The 19888-nt window shown below is 40.3% G+C and overlaps 1 protein-coding gene across 1 annotated transcript in view; it reads right to left on the bottom strand.

The window, feature by feature from the left end:
• XKR4 (XK related 4) overlaps nucleotides 1-19888 on the bottom strand; it is a 236768-nt gene that overhangs the window by 88603 nt on the left and 128277 nt on the right. Inside the window, exon 2 of the mRNA XM_039549272.1 lies at nucleotides 8233-8432. Coding sequence (XP_039405206.1) covers nucleotides 8233-8432 — 200 coding nt within the window. The remainder of the gene's footprint in view (nucleotides 1-8232; nucleotides 8433-19888) is intronic.

The raw sequence follows: 19888 nt of genomic DNA, 5'->3' as shown, positions 1-19888 counted from the left end.
ATGGCCAGGTAATAGGTAATAAACAAGGATAAAGATATCAGGATAAACTCAATAAAAATTAAAGAGTTGCCAGAATATATTATTTATGAAAAACTGACGCAGTTCCCCTCATTACTAATATTGCTAGAAGAATTCGGGTTATTTTACTGCAGTTAAACAGAAAGAATAAAAATGCTCATTAGTCATCTCTGATTGACTTTTAGGGGTTGAGGTCCTGTAAAATGGGTTTGTTAAGAAGCAACACCATAACTCTGCCAACTCCTTATCTTCCTGACAATACCTGCGTCCATTGCCTCTTGCTTTTACAAGTTGTATTCATGATCATACTTTTAGATAGATGAATGGACAGGGACAGGACATCAGGAAACACAGGAAATAAACACAGGACATAAAGCATTACAGGGTTACAAAAAGAGCTATAGGGTTACAGAAACAGCATGGACTCATAATCACTCCCAGGACATGGGTGCTGAAAGAGAGCTGGTACTCAGAAAAGATGGAAATAGTGGTAAAAGCAGTGTCTGTGAATGGAATGACAGCAGGATGTTTCAGAAAGGGTTCCCTGATAAAACAGATTCTGTTTGCATACAAAATCACTTTGCGGAAAGATAGTGGGTAGTTGTTAGAGTCTGCTGTAAAATTCCAGAGTTAAATTTGGATATGGATTGAGATGTTCAAACCATTATTACAGGGAGAAATTCTGCACAGAATTGTCTCATTATGGCAGCCTCTGATGTGTCAGATGCAGGCTGGAGAACAAGTGCTGCTGAAGGCAGCCCAGATATTCCGGAGTGTGACAACTGACAGCTTTTCTGAGAGAAAGCAGAGAGGATTCTTTCTAAACTTAGTTATGGAAAGTATAGAGGTTGTTACAGGACATCTAATTGTAGCAAAATAGCATTGGATCACATAAATGTTCATTTAATTTCTATAAAATGGAGGGATAAACAAAAATAGATTTGTTAGTAAGCCTAACAGAATTTTAGAGAAATGAGTGAAGGCAGCAGAATTAATTGTTCTGTCCCCCACTTCTCTGTGGGGGAGACTTGGATTTTCTCTGGCAAAGCACAGAAGGATTTCTGAAGTTTTTGAACACTGAAGACCAAAAACTTCTGGAAAAAAGCCTCAAAACCTACCTCAGAACTGGTTCTTTCATGGAAGTGAAAAAAGGATGATGAGCAATAAAGGTTGTGCTTCATAGGACAATTTTCCACAAGAGCTCTTGAAATAAGAGCTCAAAGACAGAGCCAGCTGATAGGAAATAAAAACAGAAAGGAAATCTGTATTACTGTAGATGGAAGCAAAACTCGAAGCTCCTTGCTTTCACACGATGCAACCAAAACCTCTCTGTCTCAGGATTCAAAATAAGCCAATGTATAAAATCCTGCTGTTGGTGAGAAGCATCTTAGAACTGGTGCCATGTGACTGAAAAGGAGGCATTTCACAAGTACCTGGCTGAAGCAGGACTACAGTGTAGGCTTCCAAACAACACAAAGCTTTAGAGCAGCTTTTAAAGCAATAATTAACTGAAAACAAAGGTAAATATAGAACCACAGGATGGCTTGGTTTGGAAGGGACCTTAGAGGTCATCTGTGGATACAAAAATGCTGCTAGCAAGAATTTTTCTTGCTATTTTCTAAGTCCATGAGCTACTTTTCTCTCCCATGGAAGATATTAGCCAAGTTCTATAAACTGTGAACACCTGCGACCTTGCAAAGCTTTGTTTATGCTACAGTAGAAAAATATTTTGACAATGGATGTTTTAGGATTTTAGCCAATCACCCCAAGGGGTGGCTGATTCTTTGTCCAATTAGACTATGAAGAAAAAGTCTATAAAAGAGTTTGTAAAATAATTAAATAAATCAATCTTGCTGCACAATTCCTGCCTGTTGGATCTTCTCTCCTCCTCCCTCTGGCTGTGGGATACGGTAATATTTACTACAGTAATAGTCATCTAGTTCCAACCTGTCTGCCATGGGCAGGGACAACTTTCAGGAACATCAGACTCATCAAAGCCCTGCCCAACCTGGCCTTGAAACATGAAAGTGTATGAAAAATAATGGATATGTTAAAAAAGAAGTAGATCATAAAAGAGCCACAGAGTCTAGAGCATCTCTCTATATATCTTTCTTTTATAACCCCTTTCTCAACAAGTAAAATGTGGCAGATCTAATCTATCAAATGGCAGAATGGTGACTACAATGCTAATGGGAAAGTACTGGTGAGTAGTTTGAGAGGTTAGGGAATAGTAGAAGAGAAATAAGGCAGGTAAAGGAGCTATTTAAACAAAGATACTGCAGATTATGTTGAAATGTTAAGAAAGAACCCTTGGGGTGGAGTAGAGTTACTGTTACGTTTTCCAATACTGATTATACTTGGAACCAATCTTGTTCAAAAATTTCTCTTAATGACCTTTGTTTAAAATGTAACATACTAGTAAGTGTTTGGGAAACATTGTCAATATAGGAAAGGAAAGTGGTATGTGGAAAAATCAGGGGCACCCTGCAGGCTGGAAAAGTAGAAAAGAGATGAAATTTCATTACATGCATTTAGTTGCTAACATTTTTTAATGCAATCGAAGCGTCATCAGTGACATGACACCAGAAGACCCTGTGTGTTTTAAAGGATCATGAAAAAACTAGGATTAACTAGCACAATACGTGAGTGAACAGGGAATTACAACCCTAGATCATACCTAGTGAGATATTGCCATGAGAAATATGGGGGCTCTGGATAAATGTCATCTGGAGTCTTCTGTGCAGTCTTGGTCATCTGTATACACCAAAGATGAATTCAGACTGGGACTGATGAAGAAAAAGTCTATGAAGAGAATTCAGAATCTCTCATGAGATGAGAGAATGCACAGCAGGAGGAATGATTCTTACTTTCCCATCAAAGTATATCTTATTCCCTAATCCCATTTGTCACTCGCAATAGTCCCACTGGGCAGGGGAAAGCAGTGCAATTCCTTGTCTGGAAGGATGCATATTTGGGATGACTGGTGGCTGGTATGTATTAAAAAAAATATTGGCTGAAGACTGACTGCTTTACCCTGTAGTGGAGGTTCTCTTAAATTTTTTTTTAATAATAATTATTTTAATTTATTTTTTCTTTGTATTGACTGTTTTTTTCACAACATTTGAAAAATCATAATTATCTCTGAGACGTCGGCTATTCTCTTATACTTGATTGAAATATTGCAATGGATCAGAAGTTCTTAAAAGCAGGACTGAAGCACAGAAATGGGCAATATAATTGTATGACCCTCATTTCCTTGGGGAAAGAGTGTAAAAACAAGGATGGCACAAGAGTAAATATGGACAGACTGCTGATAGAATTAAAAGCCAGGACAGGCATCAGTAGGTCTCTATCAATCAGAGAATTAAACTTTCAACTGGTATATTAGATACTAAGGGTATAACTAGTTTTAAGATTGTAATCAGGTTATGAAACTGATTATGTGACATAATCACCTTCAGGAAGTCCTCTCCTGTACTGTCAGAAACAAGGGTATGCAAACATGATGGCTCTATCCTAATGAGCACAAGATAACATTTTTAAAATTTGCAAAAGGACCTGCAGATCAGTTTAATAGTCATTTGCAGAAAACACATCTCCTCCATAGTGTATCATACTTGCTGATCCTTGTCACTGGAAATCTGTTTTGCCAAGTTTCAAGCAGAATCTGTAACTATAGGTGGCTCTGGTTTAGTTTCTCTCTGGAAAGGCTGGGTGCTGAACTGCAGTGGTGCAGAACCTTGACAACATAGAGAAAAGTAATGGCAGCTTGCCCAGAACTTAAGTGCTGCCCCTTATTTCCATACAAATATACATTGAATTGTATAAGACATTGCATCAGAATTATTTTTATGTATGTATGTATGTATGTATTTATTTATTTATTTACAGTGCACAGCAAATGTAGGCAGCATTTTACAGAGCAATCCAAAATTGCTGTGAAGGTAACAAAAAAGAAAAGCCGTGCAAAAGTGTAACACAAAAAAATTGTTGCCTTAAATGATTTTCAGTTTACTGGGCTGATATGAAAAGTCTGAGTTCCTGATGCACAACGTGGAGCTTTGCCAGAAGATTTTTTTAATGAACTAGCTAACAACACAATTTGCTTCTGCCAGATAAAGTTAGGACCTATCAGCCATGTCATAAACTGCTATCAAGTCTCTGAGCTTCTTCTTCAGCTCAGGCAGGAGCAGCAATTTGTTTGGAGTAGAAGGACTGGAGAATGATGCTTGGTGGCACTGTGAACTTTTGTACACTGGCTGCGGTGTCAGCATATGAACAGTGCAGGGTTCCCAACAGAGTTGGTAGAAAATGGGCAAATGTTTGGCCAGAGAGATTCCCTGGAAATGCGTTTTCAGCAGAATCCAGTAGCTCTGTTGTATGTGGTGACTTCAATGAAACTTGATGAATTTATAAATGGGTCTGAACTTTTCATTTTGCTTCGGCACTACTGCCAGTTCCCATTAAGAAATGCAGCTTTATATGACATAAACTTTGATTAGACTTTGATTAAACTTTGATAGAGACTTTGATTAATAGCACTGTACAGAGAAGCCAGAACAAACCCCCCAGGGGCTGATGAAGAAAAAATTGTCAATGCAGTAAACAGGAATGAGAAGCTAATCTATAATTTAGGCAATGTGTTAATTAATACAGTATAAATAATGAAATCTGTGGTAAATCCAGGGAGTAATCCTTTCTATCTGCTCATCTAGGTGTAGTTAGAACACCATACCCTCGAATAGGAAAGTAGTATCTGTGTGACAACCAGTGCGAGTCTCTTTCCAATCAGATGACCAGCAGGACTTTTTGCTTGCTGGTGTTTACTCATTTTAACATGAGAAGCCTTTTAAAATGAAATGGCATAGTGGGAAAACCGAAGTAAGTAAAAGGAGAGTGCCTAGGGACGACTGCTAGTCTGTGGGCAGGATTCCAAGACAAGATGCCACATAAAGGGACAGCCCTGACCTTCCTTATCTACCCTGATGCTGTGTCCTCCCTCGCCACCCCAGGGCTAGCATTACCCATTGTGTGACATCCCCCGTCCCTGTACTCAGAGCAAAAGCAGGAGAAACAGACTCCCATGAGGAAAAGAGGAAGGAATTACTTATTTCAAGGCACATCAGTCAGCCTTCGAGAGAGTAGATATTTCTTCAAACTCAAAGGAATCACCAGAGTGTAAAAAGTGGAGGTAATAGGGGCATAAGCACAGCTCCAGCTTAGTCCACCATCAAACTGAAGTTGTTTATCTTCCTGAGAAATTAGCACCTAGAAATCATCAGCTTCCCCCAAAAGCAATTTCATTCCTTCCACTCAGGTGGGACCTAAGAACGAACATTGCCTCTAAATGTGCCAGTTTTGACGAAATCTTAAAGAAGAATCATATTTTTAGATAATAATTTAGCTGTTGCTTTATTAATACTCAGATATCTCTGGATGAGGATGCAGAAGAGAGATGCCACTCCATAATGACTGTCGATGGCCTCCCACACAAGCCTTTCTCTGCTGCAGGGTCATGATAGGGTGGTACACAATCCTTGCTAGAAGCTTACACTGCAGTTTTTAAATTCATGCTTGGGGAGGCCAGGCAAGTGCTAAAGAATCCCTGTGGTGCATCCTCTGGGCTTTTGAAGTGGTCCTCACTGCAGTGCACAGGAGATTGAGAGGGAAGGTTTTGCAAACGCTGCACAAAATTTTTCCTGATCCCCATAAGGATGCATGTACACGTCTGCACGTATTTCTTACCTTGATTAGCAGGGCTTAGTTACTGAAATAAGAAATAATCTGAACCAAGCCAACACCCACTGCAAAAAACTTGGAACCTTCAGTAATGCTGATAGCGTTCTCCTGTTGGGAATGATGTTATTTTGTTGCATTTGGAATTGAAAATATAGAATTTCATAAATAAAAATACTTAAAGGTTTTTCTTTCAGTCATTAATAGATTAATATTAGAAATACCCTGCATACAGACCATTCATTTCCCATGCCAAATTTGTGGTTTGTGAAAGTCATATACCTTTAAGAACATGGATCAGCGAGGCCACTTAACAATTCTCATAATAACTTTGTCCTGTGGGACAGAGAACTAAAAGAACAACAATAAAAAACAAGTAGCATTCCCTAAACAGAGAAAATCAATCAAACACCCTGTTTATTGATCCATGTTAGAAATCTCTCTAACAGGCTCAGTGAGTGGACAGCCAGCTGAAGCAGACACCTTATGGCTGGGCCTTTTAAAACACCCATTTGTAGCATGATACCACTGAGACGAATTATGCTCTTCTTATGCAGCCTCACAGCTAATCCACCATCCTATGGTGCAATGCATTATCCTTATCATTTCTTTAAGAAAAAAGAGAGAACAGAGAAAGGATTTTCACAGCTGGCAAGATGCTAAAACTTACTAGCTTTTATCATGAGAATATAACGGTACTACTTTTTAAGAAAATACTACAACCTTGTTTAATTTTCTTAGGTTTTTTTTTAATGGATCCTTTTCTCTGTGGAATTTGGAAGAAAATGGGGGAAGAGAGCATAAGTAAATAATTTCAACCTTTTCAGCTGAAATCCATAATTATAGTTTTACTACTTTCTGGTTTCTGATACATAGGTTTCACAGAACTGATTGCAGGCTGCAGGAACAATTTTTGCCTCTTAAATGGAAGCATTTCAGGTCTTCTCTAATTAACAACCACTTGCAGAGTGTATCACAGACTTAGTGCCTACTCACCAGGCACGTTTCTCAGAGAGAGATCTGTTATTGCACTAAAATGAGGATGAGAGGCATTCTGTATTAATAGTTTATGAAGATAGCTAAATTAAAGCTGACCATACAGTATTCTGTCTATGTTCTTCTCCTAAGTCTCTTTCTGGGCTCTCTTTTTCTGGGGAGAAAAATCTTGAAGTGATAATACATTCTCCTCAATGATAATAGTTTGAACTTGGTGTCATCTTTTTGAGGAATAGTTGTAGGAAGTGCTTAGGCAAACTTCCTTGTACAGAGCACCAACTAATTAAAATAGAAACTTTGGTTTTCTTTTCCCATTAAGGTGGCAGAGTTATAGAACTAATGAAACAAAAACATAGGAAGAAGGACAGCTCTTTATTACATGACGGTTCAGAGCACTGTAAAGGTAAATCCTCTGATTTGTCCACAGGAAACTGCCCAGGATCAAGATCTTCACACTTATCCATTTGTGCCCAATCCTTTTTTACCCTATCAGTCTCACTGCATGTTACTCATAATAAGCTAACCAGACCCAAAATTTTCTTGGTGCTGGCATATTTTTGTCTTGTACAGTGGTAAGCACATGAGCTTAAAACAAATGACAAAAATTCTGCATTTCCTTCCTCTCTCTGTCCCTCTGATTCTTCCCTTCTCCCTTCCCTCCTCACTGCCGCACGACATTTTTGTCATCTTCTGGATCCCAAGATCTCATTCACTTCATTCCCTTGCAAAAAAAACTTCTGTCCAGGTGCAGCCATAAGGCAAAACAATGGCACAATACAAAAGGACAGCTGTCAGGTAGCCAAAAGCAGCACGAAAAAAGCAGTAGTGAATAAGATATTCTAATAACTGTATCACTGACAAAGCCATATAGCAGGACATATGCATGCATTTACCATTTTAAAGAAGTAGCCACAGTTCCTGAAAGCATCAACCTTAGAATGAAACCCAGAGTGTGAAGGAATGAGTACTGCTAGAGAGATGATTTGTATTATTTCAGATAACCATGGCCAAGAACCGATGGGCATAAACATCGGCGTTTCTTCACAGAATTGCTGTTATCTCCTGTGCCATCTCCTGTTTTGCTTAATGCCATATGAACCTCATTACTGCAGTTTGCAGGGTTTTGTACATTCACAGAAAAAAGCATAGGGAGAAGAGCAATAGTTTGATTGATGCAATTTTCACATTGGCCCCGTGGAGAATCAGAAGAGCTCTTCTATTACACAAGGACATGCAGAAAGCAAAACATTATAAATCCTACCCACAGCCCAGGGCCATTAAGAAAGGCTAAAAAAACCTCTAATAACACAGGTTTTCTTAACAGAGTTATTGTTAACAGCTGAATAGCAGCTAGCAGGCAAGATCTGCTCTTATGCCAGGACTACAAGGCACATGGCAGTTTGAAAGAAGGATAAATATCTCTGTGTGGAAATTACATCTTCCAAAAATTATAAAAAATAAATAGATTAAATGAACCCCTACCTTGGAGAGCCTGGAGTGTACGAGTCTGTACAACAATACAGAGTTGCAGGACCAGCTGTGGTGCACTTTCCAGAAAGGTGGCTAGCAAATGCAGCATACTCACATCTGCATACTCATACACCATTTTCCAATAAAACCGCCATCTGTCATTCTCTCCGCTTTGTCGACTCCGGATACCCAAGTACATCGTGTGAAAATACCTGGAAATGAAAGAGAGTGGTTATGGAAGCACAGAATGATATTTTACAGGTTATAGTTCTGCCTGCAAATAAAATTTTGTTCAATGTACTTCGAAAGAATGAACATATATTTTAAAAGATTGTTGTATTTAAATTTATAATAGTTGATCTGATAAGAGTAAATGAAACTGAAGACAAGACTAGCCTTTATAAGGCCATTAAAAAAGCTTAGCATTGTCTTATTTGTTAAATAGTATTTTTTTCAAGGACCCAGTCTTCTAATTTGAACTATAAGGGTGGTATCTTGATTATATGGCCTTCCTCAGAGGTTTTTCAATAATGAGGGGAACAAAACTGACTCTTAAATGAGAACCTGCAAAGAACTAATCTCCTTCCGCATGGCTCTATTAGGACTCGGAGGACCACCTGCACTGCAAGTCTGGGGTGGTCTTAGCCTGGACCCCTGCCATGGCCGAGCTTATTGTCCTGCTTTCCCACCCATCTAATGCACTGAGTACTATATTTCAGATACTGCCAAATAGATAGGGTTTTTTTTCCTCATCATTTGATTATTTCAGTTGGAGAGGAGATGTAGCTGTGAGTTCCTATTTTGGGAGGCGTGGAGATCTGGCTGTGGGTTCCCTTGGAGATCAGAAATGACTCAACTATGGTAGCTCCCATGCAGCAGTAGCAGTAAGAAGCAGCAGGAGCCAGGAACCCACCAGGCTGCTGCTGCTCCCAGTAGTAACCAGCAGATAAAGGGAGCAATTGTCAAAGCATGTCAGCTCTTGTGGCCTGTGCAATCAGCAGGAAAAACACGTGGTAACCAGACCATAAAGTAGATTTTGGTGGGTGCAGGAGTAATGAGTGGTTTTAGGAAGCAAGGGGTGTCTTCTGAAGGCCAGTACCCAGATGCTGTGATGCCTGTGGTGACCCTTGCAGAGCTTGCAGCAGCGTCCCTTGACACACCTGAGTCACAGCAGAGTGATCACTCTGGGTGGCCTTTGATCTGCTCTGTTATTGTGATCTGATCTCAGTTAGTCTGTGTCAGAAAAGTTCCCACATTGTTCTTACAATTTTAATTCCAAACTAATTAACCTGGCTGAAAAAACTCCCAGTCTCACTCAATGAAAAATTCTGAAGATTAAGGTGTTGCCTTGCATCAGGGTGCCTTGTGTCCTACTGTAATGCCCTGGTGGGCTACTAACTGCTGTAGATTTTTGTTTCTCTTTTTCTTGATGTATCTTTCATCTTCCTGACAGAATTTTCTTATGATACTTTTAATATGTTTTCACAGCAATTTTTTAAAGTGAGATCCTATTTTATAATTAGAAAAAGTTTAGTAAATTTTAACCACTTTCAATACGAATTGTTCTAATTAGTTGAGATAAATTATTTCAGTACTTCTTCTTTCCACAAGTTCTTGTCTTAAAACCCTTTTCATAACTGGTGGAGCATGGTGAATTGTGAAATCTCTTTTTAAAAAAGTTGTATGCAACCTTTAATCTCTACACTGTTCAGCTCTAACTCTGGAAGTGTCTTATGCTGATGAGAAGACTTTTGGCCTCTGACTCACAAAGAGCCTGAGACTTGGTGGCCCCCTTGAAGAATGTCCCAATGAACCCTAGTACCCAATGCACTCTTCTACCCAATGCACATTCTACTTCAGAGCAGCAGTTTTTATCCAGGAATATTCACCAGACAAAACCAGGGAGTAGCACAGAGAAACAGCTGAGAGGACAGATCTGAGCCTGCAGCAGTTCTCTTGACAATGCACATCATAGCAATATAAAAGGAAAACACATTAACCTCACATTTAAATTAAAATCACACCAGGTGGCTTTGAATTTTATCAAAGTCCCATGTGGGAGTGAAGCAGCAGTGAACTGCTCATTGAGATTGAGACCACAGAGGTACAGTAAACAAGAAGCCAACTGTAACTCTCATGCAAAACACTGAGCAGGTCTAGATGGGTCAGAGTGTGATGGGGTAACTGGGGCTCTGTGGTGTCCTTGGGGTTAGGTAAAGTGAAATGGCCTGCTGCCCAGGTCTGAAAGCCACTGAGCTGGAAAGGCATCTTTTGCTGTACAGTTCTGTTAATGGGGTCCATTGGACCCACAGGTTCTCAGTCACAATCCATTTAATTGTTCCTAGACCTCTCATTAAAGTCCTGCAGCACAACAGGGACAGGTAAGGCTTGTATTTCTTCCTGCAGTTTATTGTTTGGGTGGGCTTTGTTTGTCCTGCCTAACTTGTCCTCCTGAGGGGCACACCTTGGAATATTGCACATAGTGGGAGCATCTTCAACATCCTTCTTTTAAGGTAACACTAACCCTTGATATAAATTCCTAAAGGAGCTGTGGCTGCTGAAGGCTGTGCCAGGAGGCTCTAGCTCTGCCAGTGGAGCCATCTGCAACTTTGGTTCTACAGCATTTGCACAAAAAATACTTTTCCTATTAAAAAAATGACATACTGTGGCAGGTGAGGACCCCTAGGGTTCTTTACCTGTTCTGCAGAGTGGTTGTGCATGGCAAATATGTTGTGATTAATGAACCTGTATAGAAATATTTCCTCTCCCATTGCACTTTATTGTGAAACACTGGCAGTGAGTTATCGGGGACTGGGGAATCATTGCTCTTTGTCTATTTAGCTCTCTGCAGTTTAAACACAAGATGTAGAGGAGGAAGATACTTTCTGTTTTTACACACTGAGGACCAAATTTCAGCCTAGAGTGGTATATTTTTCCTGTCCTTTCAATTTTGGCCAAATTAACTTCAGGCTGAAATGAGCATTTACACACATAATTACTGTCACTGATTTATAGGCACAATCAGGTGATTAGACAGGTAAACATTCTGATTTGCATCCACAATTAACTGCACCAGCAATTGATGTTAGGTGTGCAAATTAGCAGTTATTAAAATAAAAGATGGTCTCATAAAATGATTCATATATCAAAGACACTTTTTTCTGATAGTGAAATAGAAGGGAAAAAAATGGGAGAAAGTGCTTTGTTGTAGTGGCTTCCAAATATAGCTTAACACTGCAGTAATGACACATTCCATTATATATATATATGGATTATGTAATTCCACTTTAGACACCCTCACTGAAGGCCTATTGTCAGCAAATGCCATACAGACACAGTCAGAGGTAGTTCCTGATTTAAAGGCTTTTTATATTTTGGTGTTCTGGTATTGTTTTGGTGGAAATTCACATTTTTATGTGAGTCCAGGTTGTGAGTCTTATATACAGTTATTCCAGAAAGATATAGGAAGAAGTAGTAAAGACTTCTGCATTAGAAAATGTCTTAGGTTTATTGTGGGGTAAATTGATGTCAATGAACCTGAAAGAGCGGGTGTGAATGTTATTATTTTGGTTGTGATTGCATTCAGTCAACTACAGTCTTCTGCCGGTTCCTTACAAATACACAAAAACTGCCTGTCCATGTTCCCAAATAGCATTTAAATGATAGGAAAAAAGATGAAAAAGAGTGAAGAATTGAGGGTTAGAGCACCAGACAAAAAATGGAAAAGAAGCAGGAATGGAAAGTGTGGTAACAATACTGCCATCTAATAAAGTAACTACTTTGTCTAATAAATCAAGATAGTCCATTAAAATTTATTTCACTAGAAGAGTAAAATCAAAAAAAACCCCACCACTCTAAGCACTCCACAAAAAGATCCTACAATTTCATAGTTCCCTTGTTTGTGGAGAAAAACTTAGAGTTTCTTAGAGATTTTGCAGTTAGAAGACTATGAAACCTCTCCCATTAAGTCAGGCTGAGAGTTGAGGTTGCTCAGCCTGGGGAAGAGAAGGCTCCAGGGAGACCTTATTGTGGCCTTCCAGTACCTGAAGCTGGAGTACCAGAAAGCTGGAGAGGGACTTCTTACAAAGGCATGTAGGACAAGCGATTATGGCTTCAAACTGAAAGAGGGTAGGTTTAAGTTAGATATAAGACAGAAATTATTCATTGTGAGGGTGGTGAGACACTGGAAGAGGTTGCCCAGAGAAATTGTGGATGGCCCGTGCCTGAAAGTGTTCAAGGCCAGACTAGATGGGGCTTTAAGCAACCTGGTCTAGAGGAAGCTGTCCCTGCTGATGGCAGGGAATTGGAACTGGATGATTTTTAAGATCCCTTCCAACTCAAACCATTCTTTCAGTCTGTGATTCTATGAAATGTACTATGAAAAAGCAATATCAAAACCGTATTATTTTAAAATACTCTTTTACTCTCTCTTTTTTTTATTTTAATGAAGACAGACCACTGCTTGGGTTGTTAATGCTGATTTAAAGAAGCTTATATTTAGAATTAATACAACGGAGTGAGAACTATGTCACTGAAAATCAGATGGCAACATATATATTGTTATTGAGTCCTAATGTCTTAACCTTTGGAGGAAGTAGAGAAATTTTCAGCATTTAATTGTTTTAATTTATTTCGGTGCATCACACAGCACACTATACAGACCACTGATAAAGCATAACCCTGAAGGACGTGAATCTGAGACAAGACCACAAGCGACATTCTTTTTCCATTATATTAATGAGGGAAGGCAGTAAAGTAAAAAACCAAACAGAAAACCAGGCTACTCCTTGTGCTGTCCACAACAGGTGTCCAAGATGCAAGACAAATAGAAATAAAAAAATTGCCTACATTTGTATTTGGAAAAAAATGTATTTTGGTTCTAGGGAAAGAGACATTCATTCTGATAAGACAGTGGCTCTCCAGTCTTTCCAAAATCAAGAACCTTCATTTTGCTCCAGGTTCACACACCAATCTTGAGGATGGTCAGCATAGACTGAGATACCTACATTTGAAATAATTCTGGTAACAATTCACTTACATGATTAAAGCATGCCTACTTGTGCATTTAATTGAGATGAGGTAGTGTAATTATACGATAATACCAAATATTTATAGGAGCGCTTTCCATGTTTAAAGTACTGTAGAACCACTGCTTGATTAACTAGGATGAATGTAAATAATCTTACAGAGTACATTCCTCAGGAGTTGGCAGCTGACCAACCTACACCTTTCTGCAGCAGCAAGGTGTAACTTTCAGTTAGCACACTCAAATCTAGATGATATTTCGGAAGCCTGTGATTAGAAGGACGTGCCTTTCTCTTGCGTGAAGAAAATTCTAACTCCTTTCTCCCTTGTTCTTGGGAACTTCTTCCCAGGCCTTGCTCCAGTACAAGGCAGGCAAGGAGGCCCCCAGAATACCTTCCTAACAGGAGACAATTCCTCAGAGTCAGTTATTCTGGAAGAGTGTTTAGGTGCCACTGGCACCTGTGCTAAACGTTTCCAACCTGCCTACAATTCATCTACTCTTTTATAAAATACCTTTGGTGAATATCCTGGTATCATTGAAACTGAAGATGCTTTTGGCAGTGATTTAACATAGCTTGAGTTTTACCTCAGTTTACTTCATAGTATCTGGGTGTCATTTATGCCCATTGCTTCTAAGACATTATTTCAGAAGCTGCTCCATTATCCTTCATAGACACCATTCTTTTTCATACAGATAGCGGAGGCTTTTAATAAGTGAAACAGAGAAACCAAACCCTTATTACTGGTGGACATGTTGTTCCCAGGCATGTGGGACTTAGCTGTTCTTGCTGCACATACTTTGGCTCAGTCAATGTCTTTGAGTCTTCTGAGCTCCCCTGGGATTCCCACCCCAAAGTTTGCTATTTGCTTTTACCTCCTTTCTTCCAGTCCCACGACTTTTGCAAATATTTTGCTACAAATTCTGATTTTTGAGAATTGGAAAAGTTATGTTCATCTGCTGTTCATTGAGACAGCGTGCACAACAAGAATGTGCATATGTGAATGCAGAGCCATATGTGAGTCCAGCCTGGCTATGGCTTGGAGCACTTGCTACAGATTCTTGCCATAATGAAATTATCCATCTGATGATAATATATACAGCTCTAGAAGAAAGTCCTCAGTTTAGAAGTGTCAAAGACTACATTGCTACCATGTGCTTTATCTAAAAGGTCCTTAGGATGATACACATGAATAAGACACCATTTGCATTCTTTGGAAAAATGAAATTATTCTGATTTCATGCCTCACGTAGTCCATTTTATAGCAATTGCCAAAGTCTGTAGAGGATGCTTGCTTATGTTGCATAATCTAGTGAAGCTCTTTTGAGAAGATCAAAGTCATTAATGGGTAGTTGGAGCAGTCCTAGACATTTATTCTGATGCCTAATTTGCCCCTACATCAAACACTATATTAAATAATTCAGCCATACCAGAAACAGTTGTTGTTTCTGTGTTTGAGGTGTAGAGGATGAAAATCACTACTGCAAAGCTAAAATTCAGTAGAATAAACAGCAATTCGGATAAGTGGTATTTTCTTCTGTTGCTTGGTTACCAGAGAAAACTTAATCGTGTTTGTATCTCAACAGTATTTGCCATGTTAAATAACAACAGATTGTTCTATTTTACTTCTTATGTGCCTTTTTATTAGGTGTGCCTGAATAGTTAAAAAAAAAGTTTCTTTAGCAGGAAGACTTACTGCCTTAGCAGTACATGCTAATGCTTATTCTTTTTGTTCGGAAGAAACAAAAAAATCCCTTCAGTTTTAATTCCTTATTCTAGGAAGGGAAAACCAGCCAACTTTTAATTTTCCAATCAAATTATCTTTGATGGGACCATTAAGGTTTAATGTGCAAAAGGAAACTGAAATGCATTCTGGAGCACAGCAGTGACCAAAACTTGTCCAACGAAGCACGGTTCTGGCAATTTACCAGCAGTCAAAAGTCTGGACTTAATTTACTTTAAATTATGAGTGCAGTATCCTCATCTGTGTCACTGAGATGAGATCCATGCGAGGACAGATCCCACTGGGGAATATTTCATCATCAGAGACACTAATAGGCTTATTTCCAGAATATGCATACCCTACAAAGATAAAAAACAAACCACAACTCTTTGTATTTAATTTTACTTTGCAGTATTTAAGATATCAGAAAAATAACTGCTTTACTTCCTGTAACATAAAGCAAGGCACTTTATGAGCATAAACAAAATGATTACATCTGTTTCATTACGACCCATAAAGCATTCCCTGGCATCTTGTGTGATTGGGTGATCCTTCTCAAATGGCCATGAGTTGTATTACAGCAGCATTTTATGGTCATCTAAATTTTTATGGCCATCTGAATTTAGCTACTTTGTGAATTCCCCAACTGTAACTAGTCATACCCAGCACTGTCCTTCCTTTCCTGACATGTGCAAACTGCAGACCTCCAGTTTGTGAACCAGTGGTGGAGGGGGATGGCAGGACTAGGTTGAACTAGGTCCAGGTTTAATGAGGAGAAGGAAGGGTGGTCTAAAGAAATACCTGAAGTAGCCTGCTCCTCTAATGACTGCCCTCATCCCTGGGGTACAGCTGCTCAGCCCATGGTGGGATTCAACCCTGTGTGAGGCAAAGGCCCTCTCCAGGAAACAAATCTTCTTGCACTGGAATGAGGTGCAGCCTGGATGCTTGCACTGAATGGCATGGATGCTGGGCTGTCCCCTGCCAGCCCCCCTCTAGCTTTACAGTGATTTACTGTCCCTTCCTTCTCTGTACCCTGCAGATTCAGGTGACACAGGCAGCAAACCCTCTGCCTCTGCACACAGTGAGGTGATATCTCCACACCCTGCCTGTCACATGCTGCCAGATCAGACAGAAGTACCCCCACAAGTTTGCTGTTTAGTTTAATTGTCTCCATGTTTCTCCTTTCAAAACTGGGGTATTCCCAGTATGCACTTGCCTCCCAGGGCTCCCTGTCAGCCTGGAGGCTCTGTTGCATCCCAATCAGCTGGTGAAGTCCTGTGGTGGCAGGCTGCCCCCACCATGCCTGTGGTGCTCATCCCTGGGTCAGCTTTCCCTTTTACAGTGCTGGGGACCAAGGGCAGAGGGCAGATGGAGCTGAGTGGCCATGGACCCATCAGACAGGCAGCTGATGGTGCCACTGCCCGTGACAGGGATGGCATAACCTTGTCAGGAAATATGACACAGCCACTGGCCACAGCTCCTCTAGATGCTGCCCAGATACTTTTTAGGAGTAAACATCAGTGCATTTTTTTTCACTATCAACTATGGCTAAAATTGAAAAGAAGAACGCAGATGTAAAATAACAAAAAAATTCACAGTATGCTGCAGATGTCTATAGCTTTGTTTTTCAGAGTTTCTTCACCAGGCATTGCCACTGGTGCTACATATCAGCTGCCTTTCCTGTTTCAATCAGGGGACAAGGCCATTTAGGCATGTTCAGCAGCAAAACTAGAAACTTTTACTGCACTGTCATTTCCTGTATGGCATCGCACACCTGTGTGCCCTTTAACTACAGGCACTGCTTCATCAAAAGCTGATGAAATCACTTTGGGCCTCAGAGGTTCTCAGAGGCTTCCTTGGTTTGCACTTGTGGGAAACACTGGAGTTTCTTATGTATTGTCAATGCTGCAGCCCTGACCGTGTGAGATCAGACCCCTAACGGCAAGCAGCTTCCCAAGAGATTAGATATCTGCCCTGCTCTGCACCTCTTAGAAACTGAGGGCTTTCCTGCTTTGTTGAAAGGGTCCTTATGGGCATTCTGAAGCACTGCTCCCTGAAAATGTTAGGAAAATGTGGTTCTGTTGGTAAATGCCAGGGGTCTCTAAAGAGATCAGCTAAAACCCTGATCCACAGTCTGCTCTGTGACTGTCTCCTGCTGGTTTCCTCCCCACAGCCTTACATAGTTTTGAGGGTGGCCAAGTGGAAGGCTATTTCTGTCCTATGAAGAAGAGCTGAGATTCCCAACCAATAGTGGTTTACACTGACTTTCTTTTTCTCTTCTCCTCCCTTCCTCCCCATGTCATATTTTTCATTTCCTTCTAAGCCTGTCTGCCTGTTAGTCATCCTAAAGCACCCCAAGAAGTGAATCCTGGCTTACCTCGTCTCAGTCTGGAGATATCAAGAAGAATCAGGGATCAGAAAAGCACAGAATCCCCCAAGGAGCTCCAGGCATTCCCTGGAAAGGCAATTAGTCATGGCCAAGGATCTGTACCATGCACCTGTCACAGGAATATAATCATTATCATAGGCATCCTCACTTCACCAGCCCCTGGGGCTGCAGAAGGAATTGAATTGTTTCCCTGTTTTCCACCCAGCTCTGACAGACTTATGATGATAGCCCTTGGAAATGGTCCTGAGACCTGCCATGCAAGACTGGCAAGGAAGATGCACCTGTCCCCCAATCACCTATTTGATTGCACTTGAAGAAATGACTGCTTGGAGAGTAAGAGTGGGCACAGCTGGAGAACAGTGTTTCTGGCTTCTCAGCTTGGGGTACCAGGTGTGTTTCCCAGATCTCTGGAGGAGCATCCAGACAGCATCCCATCACCACACAAGGATAAAACCAGGATAAGGTATTAAGAACCTTTGCCTATTTTACCACTGTTTTCACAGGAGCAAAGTGTACCATGGCACACTCTTTAAACCAGTGTTCCATGGCTGGAGATCTTGCAGTCTGGAGACAGGCTGTTCCCCTGGGTACCAGTGTTTATTATTTACATTGCACACAGGGAGATGCTCAGGCCCCTCTGGGACAGCTGAGTTTCTCCCAGCATCCATCTCTCATCCCATGCCCATAGGGATATGGGCTATTTATTGATATGAACAGTTCAGAAGGAAGGGTTCAACACTGCGGTGGAGCAGCAGAGAAGCTGGTGAGGTAAATACCCTTGAGCACTCCTGTGCCACGTCGTGACTGCTTTGTAAGGGAACCCTTCAGTGGCAAGTTCTCAACCTCATGGTCAAACCCATCATCTGGAAGAGGGAATACCTTTACATGAGTATTCACAAGAATCCATGTTGGTTGTTGCTTTCCCTGATGCCTTTGATAAATTAAGTAGATAAATCTGCCTGCTGATTATGCAGATTTCCAGTGACAACTTTCACAGAACAAGAGCAGGCAGTTGTGATTTCTTTGATACAGGAAATGAAAAAGTTGCATTTTTAAAGCAGAGGAGATGCCTGCAGTGTCTTTTGCAAAAGTCAGGAGAAGCAACTGTAGTACAAACACTAGAGAATCAGAATGGCTAGGGTAGATACTACATTTTATCCCCACAGACAAAATGTAATGTGTTTCCTTCCATATAAACATCTTTCTTTCATGACCACTGGTGTGTGCCAGGATGAATCTGGGTTGTGTCCCTCTGGGGGCCTAGCATGTAATCTCACACTGTGAAACAGCAGGAGATAGCTGCCTCCACTAACCACTAAAACTGAACTATTGCCAACCTTCCCCTTCCTTCCTCCAAAAATCTCTCCAAATTGCTTATAAGAGCTTTTATAGGACCTGCTTGCTCTTTCTGGCTCAGAGAAAATACACAGCTGAGAATTCTGTTTGGAAATATCTCCGCTGTAAATAACTTTTTATTCATCCTATTTATGTAGCAGTCTATGCCTCAGCATTTTCTTTGGAAGTATTCAGGAGAAGCCATTAGCTAATCCTCCAATAAAAAACTCCTAATAAATTGAATGGTCAATGTTTGGATGGGGCAATCTATAAACACTCAGGAAATAATGTGGGATTAGTCACTCATTAAGATACAGACAGGTAGTGCTCGTGTGATCTTTATGTGATATTCAAATGGCTGGCAGTGTTATTCAACAAGAATTCAAGCTAACTTCCTCTTGGTGCTTGTAAGTGGTCTGGACTAATGGAGAATGTTCTTTAAATGTTGCCTGCTTGAAGAATTTTATATAAGAATCAATTCAAAAACAAATTTGTCAGCAAATAGCATTAGTAGGGCTGAAAAGCATCTCACAAAGAAATGGTCTTGAATACCAAGCTGAATACCTCACCATGCACTGTGTGCTTAGCAAATCTAGTATTCAGAAATCTTAGGAATAAAATTTCTCGCTTGGGTTTTGCCTGGGGAAAAAGGTCTACGGCAAATGACAGCATTTTCATGTCAGACTTTCATCAATTCCCATAGGCCAAATCCAAAGGGTGTCAGTGAGAAAAACACTCTGAGGAATCTAGAGGGAATTTTGCCAGGTTACAGACCTCCCAGTTACCCCTTATCAATATATTATAGCAAAAGAAGAAGGAATAGAAGAGGTGACATGCTGGCAGCATACAAGCCAAAGGAGAAAATAACATGAGCTGGCAAGACAGCAACTACATTTAGGACTTGAAAGCAAACTGTGGTCATTAGAGATCTACGGTTTTCAGTCTAACTGGAATTCTAGATTCCAGTATGGGCTCCATCTTAAAAAATAGCACAAAATCCAAGAAGCACTGAAGGATAGTAAAATGCCTTCAAGAAAAATGCTTCAAGGAATGGCTTATATCAAAGGGCATGAATTTATATATGCTGAGACTGAGTCTGAATTCAACAGCCATTTTGTTTAAAACCTTATTCAGGAAAGAAGGCAGAGATAACACAGGCACGAAACAAGAATTAAGAAAGACTTTTTTTTGCTGTGG

Source organism: Corvus cornix, chromosome 2 (genome assembly GCF_000738735.6).
Source record: "Corvus cornix cornix isolate S_Up_H32 chromosome 2, ASM73873v5, whole genome shotgun sequence".
Classification (NCBI taxonomy): Eukaryota; Metazoa; Chordata; class Aves; order Passeriformes; family Corvidae; genus Corvus; species Corvus cornix.
Note: the sequence above shows the minus strand (reverse complement) of the source record. Positions and strands in the feature narration are given on the sequence as shown.